This window comes from Vombatus ursinus, unplaced genomic scaffold (genome assembly GCF_900497805.2).
Source record: "Vombatus ursinus unplaced genomic scaffold, bare-nosed wombat genome assembly UNPS02014791.1, whole genome shotgun sequence".
Taxonomy (NCBI): Eukaryota; Metazoa; Chordata; class Mammalia; order Diprotodontia; family Vombatidae; genus Vombatus; species Vombatus ursinus.
Window position 1 is genome coordinate 37,254,860 of NW_020954569.1, and position 14,081 is coordinate 37,268,940.

The window sequence follows — 14,081 nt, forward strand, 5'->3', positions numbered from 1 at the left end:
TCCACAAAATATCCTGCTACCTGGCAGAGAAGTAAGTAATGATAAACAAAACAGTGAAGACAACTAGGGTGCAGGGTGCAAACAGCAGAATCATTTGGTGAAGCACTGACATGTATGCTGGCAATAAACAACTCTAAAACCAGAACATGCCTCCTAAGATGGACAGCATTTAATGACCTATAAATAAGATGTTACTTATAGGACATACATGTCTCATTTTGTTTAGGAACAAGACAAATTCTATTCAAATACTTTAATGTTTAAGAGTACTGGTGCTGGTACTGTAAAATTTATAAGTATTGTACTATTCAAATTTCCAAATCCAACATCTACTTAGGAAGCTCTAAATTTTTTTTTTAAATTAAATTAAATTAAAAGCTCTCTTTATCATCTCACTAAGCATTCTCAGTAGTCACAGTAGCCTTCAAATTCAAACCAGGTGAAACAAGTTATGGGCAAGTGGCTATAATGTATCCTGCATACTTTCAAGTATCAATTTCCGTGCATTCCAAAGTACTTAAACTGATTTTTAAAAACACACAATAAGAAATACTTAGTTTAAACAGAATCTTTTACTATCACTTTTCCCCCACACATTTGTAGAACAACGATAATCAATGTTCTTAATAACTCTATGGTGCTGTAAAGTCTGGATGTGTCTGCTTTGAAAGATTTAAGTTATAGTTTCTATGTTGAGTATGGTTTATTATCTTGATTGCTTGGAAAAACATAATAATAAATGTTAACTGCCCGTAACACAAGAGTGTCTCAAGCAGCCTGCACAGTGCTTTACACACAAGAGTACTTATTAATATTTATTGAAATGAACTCAAAAGAAGTAAAAAAGGAAGAAAGTCTTCCCTTTGTTTCCAAATTCTCAATCATACAAATACCTAAATGAGAGATGAGGAAAGAAGCAGGAAGGGAAGAGTACTTTTAAGCATTCATTACTTAGGATAGTAGCAAAGTAGAGAACATTTTTTTTGAAACTTCCAGGTTCAATATTTGCAGCAAAAGTCAGACATAACAAAGTTTCTTAAGTGAACTGAATATTTTCAGTCTTTTATCTTCCAGTAAGAGAGTAACTACTATTAAAGCTGAGACTAAAGACCTACAATTGTTTCAGTTTTTTTTTTTTTTAATGTAATGTATGACCATTTAACAACAGTTTAACTGTAACAGAAAAGATATAACTCCTGAATTAGTTTTTTGGGTATTCAATTGCATTATTACAGAAAAATCTAATAATTTAGTGCAATACACACCTCAATTTTCTTATCTTTAAAACTGTTTGCATTTACCTTTTTAAATATGGAATTCTGACAATCCTAATAAGACCTACACAATCAAAATCCCATGCCAATTTCCTTTAAGATGACTTATATAAGAACACTTAAATTGATTCCCTGTGTATTCCCCTTCCTTAGTAAAGAATTTTTGCACAGTACCGCTGTAGAAAAGCCATTTGTGAAACTCCAGTAGTTTTTTTCTTTATGTTAGTTTCATAATCTTGGCTGTTATCACTCATATTAAAACCGAAACTTCTCCTTTTAAAGACAAATTGAAGCTAGTAGTTATAAATTATATCATACTTACCTCAAAGGCCAGAGCAATTTAATTTGCCTCTAAGTTCATGAAAGAGCAGCAAAGTCTTCTCCTGCTAGACACTTGTACTGATCAGTACAAGTGACTTTTGAATGGTACCCTACAATTCACGTGTCTGTCCAACTCTTCCTGCTGGATCCCTAGTTAGACCTGATCTCTAGCACCCAGCTCTCTTTCCGAGGTTTTGTGCCAAATATAGAGCAGAAAGTTTATAAGAAAGCACCTCCTTGCTACCTAAACACCCTAATAACAATCACTTTCCTGTACTCAATTGTCCTTCCTCACTACGGCAATAGGGGAAACAGTGACTTGAATAAATGTTTTTCATAAGGGGCTATGACTTAATCCCCAAGCTCTCTCGCTATTTTTATAGCCTGTTCCACACTACTTTGTATAACCAAGCATCCGTCGCTTTATCCCACCCCCCATAAAAGTCTTGCACTTTGGAAAGAAACCAACTAACCAATGCCCCTTAAGCCTCTCCTTTCTCTATACGTTAGGGTATGCCGACCACTCCCCCTCCTCCCAACACACACACACACAAGTTAGCACGCCACTTCCTAACATTTATGGCTTGCAATAGAACAATTACATCCCACCCTGCACCCCCAGGTTCCCGTTACTTTAACCCTTCGAGCACTGTCCGCTCTCTGCAGGCCTTACTCACCCCTGGATGCCCGGGCTGTAAGTCCTGGTCTTCCAGGGGGTGCCGGGTCGCTGCTGCTGCTCCTGGGGGAGGTGGTTATTATTCAGCGCGGCCCCCCGGCTCCCAGACAGCAGGTAGTTCATCCCATAAGTGCTAGCTTTATTCTCCCGTTTCCTGCGGCCCGGATGGTACTGGTGCTGCTGGACGGAGTTGGCTGAGGCGGGGGCAGAGGACGGCGGGGGCGGAGGCTGGGGCTGCTGCGGCTGCTGTTGCTGCTGCTGCGGCTGCGGCGGGGGCGGAGGAGGCGGCGGCGCCAGGAGATTGCTGTTGGCTCCGCTGTGCGGGTTATGGTGGTGATGATGGCCATTCACGCTGTTGAGATTGTTCAGTTTGTTCTCATTGAAGTTAAAAAAGGCGCCGGGGCCTCCGCCGCCGCCTCCCCGTCCAGGTAAGGTCCCACCGCCGCCCCCGGACAGAGTCCGGCCGGAGGAGGCGCTGCTCGAGGACGAGGACGAGGAAGAGGAGGAAAAGCCGGGGCTCTCGGTGCCAGACTCGTTGTTGGAAGAGGTGGACGACGACGAAGACACGGAGGGAGACTTCTGCAGCCGCCGCCCGCCGTCGGCACTCCCGGCTGCGGCGGCGGGTACCAGTCCGGTCAGCAGCACGGGCAGAGCCGCGGGCGGCGGAGGCGAGGAGGCGGAGGAGAGGCTGCCGCAGCTGCCGCCGCCGCCGGAGCTCGGAGCCGAGAGAGCCGCGGCAGGGCCAGCTTTGACAAGTGGGGTGCAGCTGTGGCTCCCGCCGCCAGGGGTGCAGGGCGAGGAAGCGGCAGCGCTCGTGTCCAGGGCCGGGGAGTTGAGGCAGAAATACGGCGGGTAGCTAGAGCTGCTCCGCCCCACTCCCTGCGAGGTCTCCCAGATCTGCATCCAGAGAGCATTAGCGGGTCCTTTCTGCTCGGGCTGAATCCAAGCCACACGCGGATCCATTCACCCTCTCTCCGCCGGCCGCCTCTCCTCCCCGAGCGGAGACGACTGCAAGCACACAAACCCTCCGCACCCCCTGCACGCGCGTGCACACACACACACAACACACACACACACACACACACACACACACACACACACACTCACAGACCCGACCGGCACTCACCCCAGACAGAGTAGGCTCGGTAGCCGGCAAGAGCAGCAGCAACAGCAACCCCGCCCCCTGGCTCTCCCGGGCGGCGGCGGCGACGGAGCGCAGCCCCGCAGCCCTGCCCTCGGGCTCCAACGCCTCCACCCCCCCACCCCAAGCTCACACACACTCACTCACAAACCCACCCCCCAACCCCCCCACAGACACACAGACACACAGACACACAGACACGGAGCGCCGCCGGCCGCGCGGTCCGGCCCCGGCGCTGCTCCAGGCCAGCTGCTCGCTCGCTCGCTCGCTCTCCCCCCTTGGTGTCTCGGCCGCCGCCGCCGCCGCCCGGGTGGGAGGAGAGAGGGAGCAAAGGCAGGAGGGAGGGAGACGGAGAGGGAGGAAGGGAGGAGGGGGAGGCAGCGCAGGCGGTGGCGGTGGCGGTGGCGGTGGCGGAGGCGTCGGGCCCGGGCTGGGCTGAAGCTGGGAGGCCGGGGCCGGGACAGGCAGGGTCGAGGCCGGGGACGCGGACGGGCTCCGGCGCTCGGCACGTTCCTGGCGGGCGGCTCCGGCCTTTCTCTCTGGGTCTCTCGCTCGCTCGCTCTCTCAGGGGTTCCCGAATCACACGCCCCGGAGCGGGGGCCGCGGCGGCGGCGGCGGCGTTATCCACAGGCCGGGGGGAGCGGCCATCTGTAATGGGGCGGGCAGGGAGGGGGAATAGGGAAGGGGAGCAGCCGAGGGGGCGGGCCCAGCCGCCGCGCAGCCGGCACAGGACGCCCCGGAGGAGGGGACCGGGCGGCGGGCGTGCTACGTCTACCCGAAGCCCGGGGCTTCTCGGTCACTCTCCGGCCCCTGCTATTCGGGCACAGACAGTCCAGAAAACAGCAGCGCAGAGCAGGAATCCGGACCGAGGAGGAGGCCGCCGCCGAGGGTCCAATGAGGGGAGGGGGGGAAGAGGAGGAGGAGGGGCCGGGGGCGGGCAGAGGGAGGGGGAGGGGGGAGCAGGGAGGGCCGCCCTCGCCAGCAACAGAATTCACACTGCGCATGTGCTGTTGATTTTAAATCCTCACTAGACTCGGCCGCCTTGGTTACCACGACTGCGCACTAGGGCTCTCCTCGGGACCGGTGGAGGGGAGGCTGGATGGAAGATGTTGGAGTACGCGACAGGGAGGGGCTATCGAGCTGGGGAGGGGGTGTCGGAGCGGCGTCTGGAGGGTTCGGAGACAGCTCACCCGCGCTCCTTTTAAAATGGACTTGGCCTAGGAGAAAGAGGTTAATGCGTATGTGTGTCTATGTGTGCGCGCTGCTGGAACTGGAACAGCACACACGGATACACGTTGGGACCGGGGCCAATTCCCCGAGACGTGCGCGCGGTGTCTGCTAGCGGGAACATTTGGAACCACTCAGAAAAGCCGAGATGCCGGCAGCCCGGGGTCTCTTTACAACCCCGCCCGCCTCTCCAGTGCGCTTGCGCAGCGGGACCCCTTAGCCGTCGCCTCTGGATGGAACTTTCTGCGCAGCTGGGGAGGGAGGGGTGCTACCCCCCACCCCCACGCCTCATATTCTGGGCCCTAATTCCGGAGTGGGGAGAGGGGGGAGGGTGATGAAAGCTGCCAAGGCTTTGCTGTTACGTTGAGGAGGGAGGAGGGAAGCAGATGAGGGCCCGCATTGATTGCGAGCCTCCCAGCTCAGCAGTTTCCCTCGAGCTGCCTTCCTCCCCCTGTCATAGCTGGGGCCATGTGCCTCCTACGCCAGACCGGGGCTGCGTGTCCCCGAGAAGCTGTGATTTATGGCTGATCATCAAACGGCCGCTCCTGTTTCCTCTCCTCCCCGCTGGGTTCAAGCAAGTGCCTGCTAAAGCCTCGGCGCGCGGCGGCCCGACTTGAAAAGAGTCTGAAGCGCCGGTCGCCGGCCCCTTTGGTCAGCCCTTGTCCCAGCCCCCGTCCGGCTCCCGGCGGCCGAGCCCGTCTCAGAAGCTCTCCAGGCCGAGGCAGATCTGCCCCGCTGCCGGGCAACGAGCCCCGGGACTTCACCCTGGTTGCCAAGCTGCTGGTTTCAGTTTCATTTCCATTATACTGTTTCATTAAACGGGACCGTATTGCATAAGTAACAAAAGTATAATAAATAACTACGGCCTGGGTGGGAACACGACCTACAGCAGGGTGCTAGAGCCGGCAGGAAGTGGCAAATCAAAATGCCTAGGGTACGGTTCCAGCCTCCAAACAGCAGAGAAGGGGGGAAAAAAAAGAAAAGGAAAATTTGCCCCACCATCACATTTGAAGCACAACATGTGTATGTGCACGAAAAGTGAAAAGTCCAAATGTTAATTTCTAATGGTGGTTATGGATTGTCCCTAGACCTAACCACACATCTGCTTAGGACATTTTTCTTCCAAAATAAACTACCAAGTTTTGGAAGCATTTTGGTGCCCGATGTGCCTGCCTACTGAATTTTCAAATACTTTTCCTTGCTGCTAGTATGCTTCAAAATAATAATACACAATAAAATATCATTATAAAATTAGTAATGTTGTAAGCAAGTTATTTATCTTCTTGAACAAATTACCTTAGTGACAAAACTAGTCATACCAAAATTAGTAATGCAAACATTCTCAAGGAAACGACACAGGCACCTGACTGTGGGTCTTCCCTTGGCTTAAAGTTTATAAATTGATGTTCTCTTTATTGGCAAAATTCATTATATTATTACCCAACCTTCTGCCACATTTGATTTCTGGCCTGTGGAGAATGAAACTTTGGGCAAATCACTTAACCTTTCAGTGAACAACAAAACTCTCTGACTGTTAAGTTTCAGAGGAGTAGCCAGTCTGTACTTGGTAGAAGGAATTTCCCTACTAGGAGTTTGCTCCCTACAGATTTGATCTAAAGAGGAAAGAGAAGAATGTTAACCATGCATTAAATCTTCCAAAATAGCTATCTATTGATCATAATTAATCTTTAAGTACTTATGCAATGTGAGATTTAGTAGTTATATTCCTGATAATGCTGAGTTCCACCCACTTCTATTTACCACTATAGGATTTACTAAGCAATCGTGGGTGCTGTGTTCCCATAGAAAGTAACAATTATAATCTCAGGCCTCAAGGAATTTTATGGAACTGAAGACAGATTTTTAAAAAATTTATTGTCAGACTCATCTGTGGAATTCTCTGCCTTCCTTCGTTCTTATTTTTCAGTCTGTTACATAAAACTGGCTTTTTGTAAAATGTCCAACCTTGATTGAGTGATGGTATTGAATGTGTGCCCATCTGATGATATTCTCATATTTTAAAAAAAAAATGTAAAATATATATTACTCTAACTAACCATTCTAAATGTTATATACACCAATGATTTCATTGTATTTTGCCCTGAAGCATTTTGGAAAATGACACTGTTGAATAAATAAACCAACTAAATAAATATTTAGACCCAAAAGTTTTTATGATGATAACCATAAAAGTTTATTTTGAAAAATACTGGGCTATAAAATATGTACACTAATAATTAGACTAGAAAGTATAGACAAGTTGATGTACTTGAGGATATTTCAATTTTATTTTCACTGCTTTCACAATACATCACATGTAGACTTATCATCTCATTCTTTTTAATTTTTAAAAAGTCATTTTCCATTCTGTAACTTACATTTAAATATGAAGATTTTATTTCAAATTATGCAATTTTCTCATAAACCTTTCATCAGCAGCAGCACATGTTCCTTTATTTTATTCACTGACCAACCCAACCATTCATGGAATCTAAATTTATTGCTATTTATTACTGTGGCTCAACTAGCAGTAAGTGTACCATCTTCATTGGCTATGATAATGCCACTGTGAAGAGAATCATATGTTCACTGCCTGCATTTCATAATAACCCATTTACTTCTCAACCCCTTGCAATATGATTTCCAACTTGGCCACTTTGTTGAAACTGCTCTCACATTGTTCTCAAAAATGATAAATTCAATGCAATTCAACTAGTTTCTCATGTCCCTGGACCTCTTTGCAGTTTTTTCTCTTCCCAGCCCAACTTTCTCTTTCCCAGTTTGGATGAATAGCTTCTCCTTCTACCTGACTGCTTGTTCCCAGTATTTTGTTGATTTATATCCTATACCCCAAGTATGAGTTTGCCCCAATGCTCTCTTTCTACACATTTAACCTTGGTGATATTATCTATTTGTAACAAACCTGAATTGACCTGTAGAGGTCATCCCAGGGACCATGTGCCCAGAGCTGCTCTGGAAACTTTCACAACTCCTAGTTACTCATAGCTTGGCTTCCTTTTTGGATGTAACTTCCTGGCTGCCCATGACCAAACAGTGGCCAATCAATGAAAGGATCTGGCATTTTAAATTGTGCAGAAAACCCTGAATGGTCCCTTGGTCATGCCCTCCTTCCATGTGGCAGCAACTTTGCGTGTGGCATCATGAGACTTCAATGAGGGCTGGGAAAGGATATCTTTCTCTGCCTCAGTATCATTGTGCCCTCCTTTGCCTATCCCCACTTCAAGCATGAACTCCAATACATGGGCTTGCACCGAGTCCTACAGCTACCTTTGTCCCTTTTGTGTTTGTTCTTTCCTGATCTCAAGCAAATGAGTATCAGGATTTGAGGCAACCTAACAAGTTTGAAAGGTCTAGAAGTACTGGGTTGGAGCTGTCTGGCAAGGGAAGCTGCTGTATTGAAGAGTCAGCCACTGACAAAATGTTTAACCCCAGTCTAGCCTGTTTTATGTACAACAAATATGTACCAGGAGTTGTTTGGATAGTGACCAGCTGAGGTGTGATGTAATATGCATAATTGGCCATTCTGAAAAGTGCTTTATGTTCCGATTAACCTCCTGGCACATTGTAACAGTGGTTATAAGTTGGAATTGAATTCTGTTCCATTCCGTTAATGTACACTGTGGATCTTTTATGCTTAGTATGCTCCTTTGTGTGTAGGAACAACTTACCAGTTCTAGATCCTGATTCATATTGTTCATACAGTACCTTTTTTTCCTCCCTCCTTTTTAGAATTTATTTAACTTTTGAGTCATAATCTAATTTATTGGGAAGGAGGAATAATAATAATAATAGCTAGCATTTATATAGTGCCTACTCATATATATAGTACCAGGTACTACATTAAGTACTTTACAATTATTATCCCATTTGACCCTCACAACAACGATTAGAGGTAAGTGCTAATATTATCCCCATTTTATAGTTGAGGAAACTGAGACAAACAGAAGTTAAGTGATTTAACCAGAGTTATACAGTGAGTGTGTGAGGTTGGATTTGAACTCAGGTCTTTCTGATTCTAGGCCCAGCACTCTATTCACTATGCCACCTAGCTGCCTATTATATTATTATAATTCCTCTATCTGAATTAAAATCACCTATGTTGGGGAACTTACTGAGGCAACAAATGTGAGAAAAGGGAGCCCCCTTTCATGAGAAACTAGGATATCCAGAACTGAATAATGTCAGAAAACATACCTGGGTACTGGACAAGCAAGGGAGAGTGCCCTAGGCCCTGTGGGTTCACCCAAGTAGTGCCTTAATCCTAGATACTCAGGTTCAATTACTGTTTCTATACAATTGACTGCCAAATCTATAAATCTAGCCCTACCTGTCTTTAGAATTTTAGTCCTACATTACAACAAATGCCATCTCAAACTTAACATATCCAAAATAGGATTTGCCATTCTCCCCACCCCCAAAGCTTCCCCTTCTTCAAATTTCACTATTTTTGTTGAGGGAACCACTATTCTTCCAGTAACCCAGGTTTATAATCTTGGAAGCTTCCTAGGTTCTTCCCTCTCAGGCACTAATTGGTATCCTAGCCTCCATTCTTTCTCTTCTCTAATGCATTCTTCATAGAACTGCAAAAATAATCTTCCTAAAGCATAGGTCTAACTACATTACTTCTCTACCAAAAAACAAAAAGAAAAAAAAAAACCTTTGAGTGGCCTCTATTGCTTCTGGGTAAAAAACAGACCAACTAACTATTTAAGCCTTTCCATGATCTGACCCCAACTTACCTTTACAGATTTATTTCATATGACTTGTCTTCACACAATCTATGTTTCAGGGAAACCAATCTACTAGACTTCAGGATATATTAAGCCTGGAATATACTAAGTCTTCATCTATTTCTGCATCTCCTTTTGAGGCGAGCACAATTAATAGCTATTCTTTCCTGATCTTCCTTATTGCCTCTAAACTTGCTGTATCATTCCAGTATAAAGTTAATTTCCTTGAAGTATTCTTTTCTTTATTCTTTGTATCCCCAGTGTCTTACACAGAGTTAGCAGTAAATATCTTGAATTGAATTAAAGTTAAGAAACAATATATCTACTAGAACTTTAAAGTATAGTGCATAAAAAGCTTCCAAGGGTGACTCTCCCTTCCTACTTTGTTATATTTTTCTTTAAAAGTTATTTTAATAAGCCTCAGAATCTCACATGTATTTTTTTTCTTATTTGACACAAAAGCCCCTATTTCTCTCTCTTGAATTTTTCAAAGCAAAGGACCTGTGATTTCATTGATACAAGGGAATCTAAGGCAAGAAAATTCCTTCTAATGATGTAAGTAAGCATTTTCTCTTCAACTTACTGTATTAAAGGGTTGCCTAGAGTTCTGAGAGGTTAAGTGACTTGCCCACAGACACACAATCAGAGTGTGTCAGAGGCAGCACTTAAACCCAAGTCTTTCTAGCTTGGAGGCCAGCTCTCTATTCTTTGCGGAGTTTATGCCATGCTACCTTTCAAACTTTTCAAAGAGATATTAATTAGCTCTTTTTTAATGACCATTCTCTTTGAAAGAATAACGTGTAACATTTCTGAGAAGGAGGATATCTAATAGCTCTGCTTTATGAGCTGCGGAACTTAAGAGGAAAAAAAAGTTGACTGATGGTATGCCACAATGGCTTTGTAGCATAAAGAATCATACAAGATTTAGAAGGATCAAACCCATAATTGAAATATGGCTCTCAAGAAGCATAATTTACTCAAAAGCAGGTAAGCTTGGAGTAGCATGGAATAGCCAAAAAGTATACTCATACAAAGGAAACCCAGGAATGAAAGAGGGGAAAGCATAGTGCAAAACTTTTAATGAAAATCACTGAAGGGAAAAACAGAAGCAATTTTGTGATCGGAATACACTATAAACCACCTGGACAGAAAGAGGAAATAGATGAAAAACTGAGAAAACAGATCACAATCCTAACACAGAGGCATGATATGAGTGATGAGAGGTATACATTTTCTAGAAATCATCTGACATTCTCTCTCTGCCAAAAGCAGACTAGAGGTACAGAATGAGGCACGTATTTTCAGGCACAACCAATGTATGAATTTCTTTTGCTTGACCATAAGTATTTGTCACAAAAGAGGGCTTTTTTTTTAAGGGGAGGGAAATTATAAGAAGTTAGTCATAAAAAAATAAAAATGGAAACAGCATCAATGAAACAGTTTTAAAAACAAACAAATGAGAGCAGAAGGAAGTTTGTAAGGGGACAATCAAGCCAAGCAGTTTTGCAACTGCCATATTAAATTTAATATATACAAAATGTCCCAAAAATCTTAGTGTACAAGAATACACCAAAATTTTTAGGACACTTGTTCTTAAAAAAAAAAAGCTGTGGACAATAGATTCACGGTGTCATATACAATCCTTTTCTATCCTTCTTTGAATAAAAAAAGTTTGTTGATATTTGCTATGGCCATAATTTTTTAAAATAAAACAAAGAGCCCATATGGCATGGTTCTCTAAAAAATAGTTCAGGAATGCTAAAACCCCATAATGTAGTAAGGCTAATGAAAAAGGTTCTTAGAGTTTGGGGACCAAGAAAATCAAGTGGTTCAAAGTTGACTTGGTATGAGTCTAAGCTGAAGGCCAACCAAAAGGTTTACTGTGTTTGAAACAGTACTGGGGGAAAAGAGGAGATATAGAAAAGGAAATGGACCAGTTCTTAAGGTAAATATAATGATAACTGACAACAAAAGGAAAGAAGAGCCTCTCACTTAATATTTTGCTTTTTTTTCTGCCATGAAGAGTGATCTTTGCAGAAGAACAGAACAAAAGTGTCTAATGAGTTTTTTCTCAAGAAAAGTAAGAAGATAGTATTAGAGCACATAGTTGCCTTGTATGAATTCAAATCACCTCCGCAAGATGACCTACATGTCTGGTCACTGAAAGAACTGATGGATGTGGTTATTGAGCCACTGTTAGTGACATTTGAGAGACTGTGACAAATGAGAGAAGTACTACAGGCCTGGAGAAAGGCATATGTCCAGTTTTCAAATAAAAGAACAGAGTTCGAAATCTATTAGCCAGTGAACTTGACTTTGATTACTGGTAAAATCTAGAAAACTTCTGTAGACTTTATAAGCTCTGAGGATCTCAATCATAACTCCTAATTGTACCTGATGTGTCAGGACACTGCAAAACAAGGCTAGCTGGATCTCTCTCTCTTGAGGTTCTAGCATTACCTCATGAGAGATTGGGAATGTCTTTTCCAATGCTACCAGTTAGGCCCCTATTCTGGTTTGGTCTCCAAAATAATGACATGTAACAATTAGCACCCTAGTTTCATCTAACCAATTAATATCAATAAGCTTTTAAAAAGATAATGATAGATATATAGATGTAGATATTGAGAAACTATAGCAAAAACAGAAGTAGAAAACACTCACCCAAAGCAGAGACATGTTTTCCTCTATACTCAGTCCTTAATAGAGTAAGTCTCAAACTTAAAATATGTGCTTCAAAGCATTTACCCCACCAAATTCACTTTTAAATACTGTGTAGCTGATGGACAAAGTTGTTCCAGACTTGTTGGTCAAACCTCTGCTACAAATCCTTAAAGAGATAATCAGTGAGTTTCTAAAAAAGAAAACAATGATAGCAAAAAGCCAGCATGGCTGCTTCAAGAACAGATCATGGCAAAGCAACCTTTCCTTTTTTGACATGGTTACTAAACTAGTAGATCAGGTGAAATCTATAGCTATACTTTATTCCTATTTTTAGCAAAGACATTGACAAAGTATCTCGTTTTACACTTGTGAAAAAAAGATGAAGAGAGGAAGACTAGAAGATGATAGAATTAGATGGCTTTGGAACCAGCTGAATGTACTCAAAAAGTAGTTGTTTAATGGTTCACTGTCAACATTGCACAAGGTCTTCCATGGACAGCCTTAAGAATCTGTGTTTGGCTCTGCACTGTTTAACATTTTATCAGTGAATTGGATAAAAAATAGATTGTATGCTCATCAAATTTAGAAATGACACAAAGCAGGAGAAGTTAACTTACACACTGGAGAACAGTGAGGATCTGAAGAGATCTGGACAGAATGCTGGGCTTAATTCGAAAGGATGAAATTCAGTTGGAATAGATGTGTTGTACACGTGTTTAAATAATCAGCTTTGCATATACAGAATGAGGGTGGCCTGGTTAGATTGCAGTTTATCTGAAAAAGATCTGGGAATATTAATGTACTGTAAGTTCTATATTAATCCAGAGCGTGATGGGATGGACAGAAAAAAAAAAAAAAAAGCTAATGAAATCCTGTGCTGCACTAAAAGAGCATCATTTCCAGGAAAAAGAAAGTGTCCATCCTTTCATACTCTACCCTGGTCAGATCACATCTCAAATATAATGTTCAGTCCTGGTCACCACAGTTTAAGGATCTCAGTAAGTTGGGAAGAGTAGCCAAAAGAAGCCACCAGAGTGGTGAAAAGTCTTGAGTAAACATCATATGAAATAAATTGAAGAAACTGGAAATGTTTATCCTGGAGAAAAGAAGTCATAGGTAAGATATGATAGCTCTGTTCAAGTATTTGAAGGGCTGTTATGGGGAAAAGGGATTAGGCTTGTTCTATCTGGCCACTGTGGGGAGAACCAGGAGCAATACTAAGAGCCAAATTTAGATTTGATGTCAGTAAAAACTTTCTAGCAACTAGAGCTCTCCAAAAATGGACTTGGCCTCCTCAAGGCAGTGGGTTCCCTGTCATTAGAGGTTTGAAGTGGAGGTTAGATGAGTTGTCAGGCATTTATAGTAGAGATTCTTTGAGCGTATGAGTTTGGAGTCTCTGGCTGCTGAGGCCTCTTCCAAGTCTAAAAGTCTGGGACAAAGCCTTTAAAAGGGACAGCATAGAGTAGGGGATAAAAACCTGGCCTTGAAACCTTAAAGACCTGGATTTAAGGATTGCCTGTGACACATACTAGCTTTGTAATTTTGAACAAGTCACTTTACCTCCCTCTAGGGAGTCCTAGGCAACTCTAACGTTATCAGCTACAAAAGCCATGCAGATCTGTATTGATAGAGGGAGTTTCCTCCACCAATGAAATCACAGCTCCAGTCCATATCTTGATCCTAGAAACATAAAACATGATGTGGAAGTGAGCACAGCTACCTTATTATTCCCTTAGATTCTGGAGATTGAAATTATGGACCCTGGGTAATACTTGAAATATTATATAAGACCTTTGCTTCTCTTCACCTCAGAAAATAGAAGATAAGGCTATTGAGATATTGTTGTTTAGTTGTTTAAATTGTGTATGGCTCTCTGTGACCCCATTTGGGGTTTTCTTGGCAAAGATACTGGTATGGTTTGCCATTTCCTCTCCAATTCATTTTACAGATGAGGAAACTGAAGCAAACAGGAGTAAGTGACTTGCCCAGAGTCACACAGCTAGTAAGTGTGAGAAGTCAGATTTGAA

General features: G+C 43.5%; 1 protein-coding gene across 1 annotated transcript in view; it reads right to left on the minus strand.

Annotated features, from left to right (window-relative positions):
- TENT4A (terminal nucleotidyltransferase 4A) overlaps positions 1-3,459 on the minus strand; it is a 109,647-nt gene extending 106,188 nt beyond the window's left edge. The window contains exon 1 of the mRNA XM_027869126.1: positions 2,273-3,459. Coding sequence (XP_027724927.1) covers positions 2,273-3,234 — 962 coding nt within the window. The 5' untranslated portion in view covers positions 3,235-3,459. The remainder of the gene's footprint in view (positions 1-2,272) is intronic.
- Positions 3,460-14,081: the final 10,622 nt, after the last annotated feature.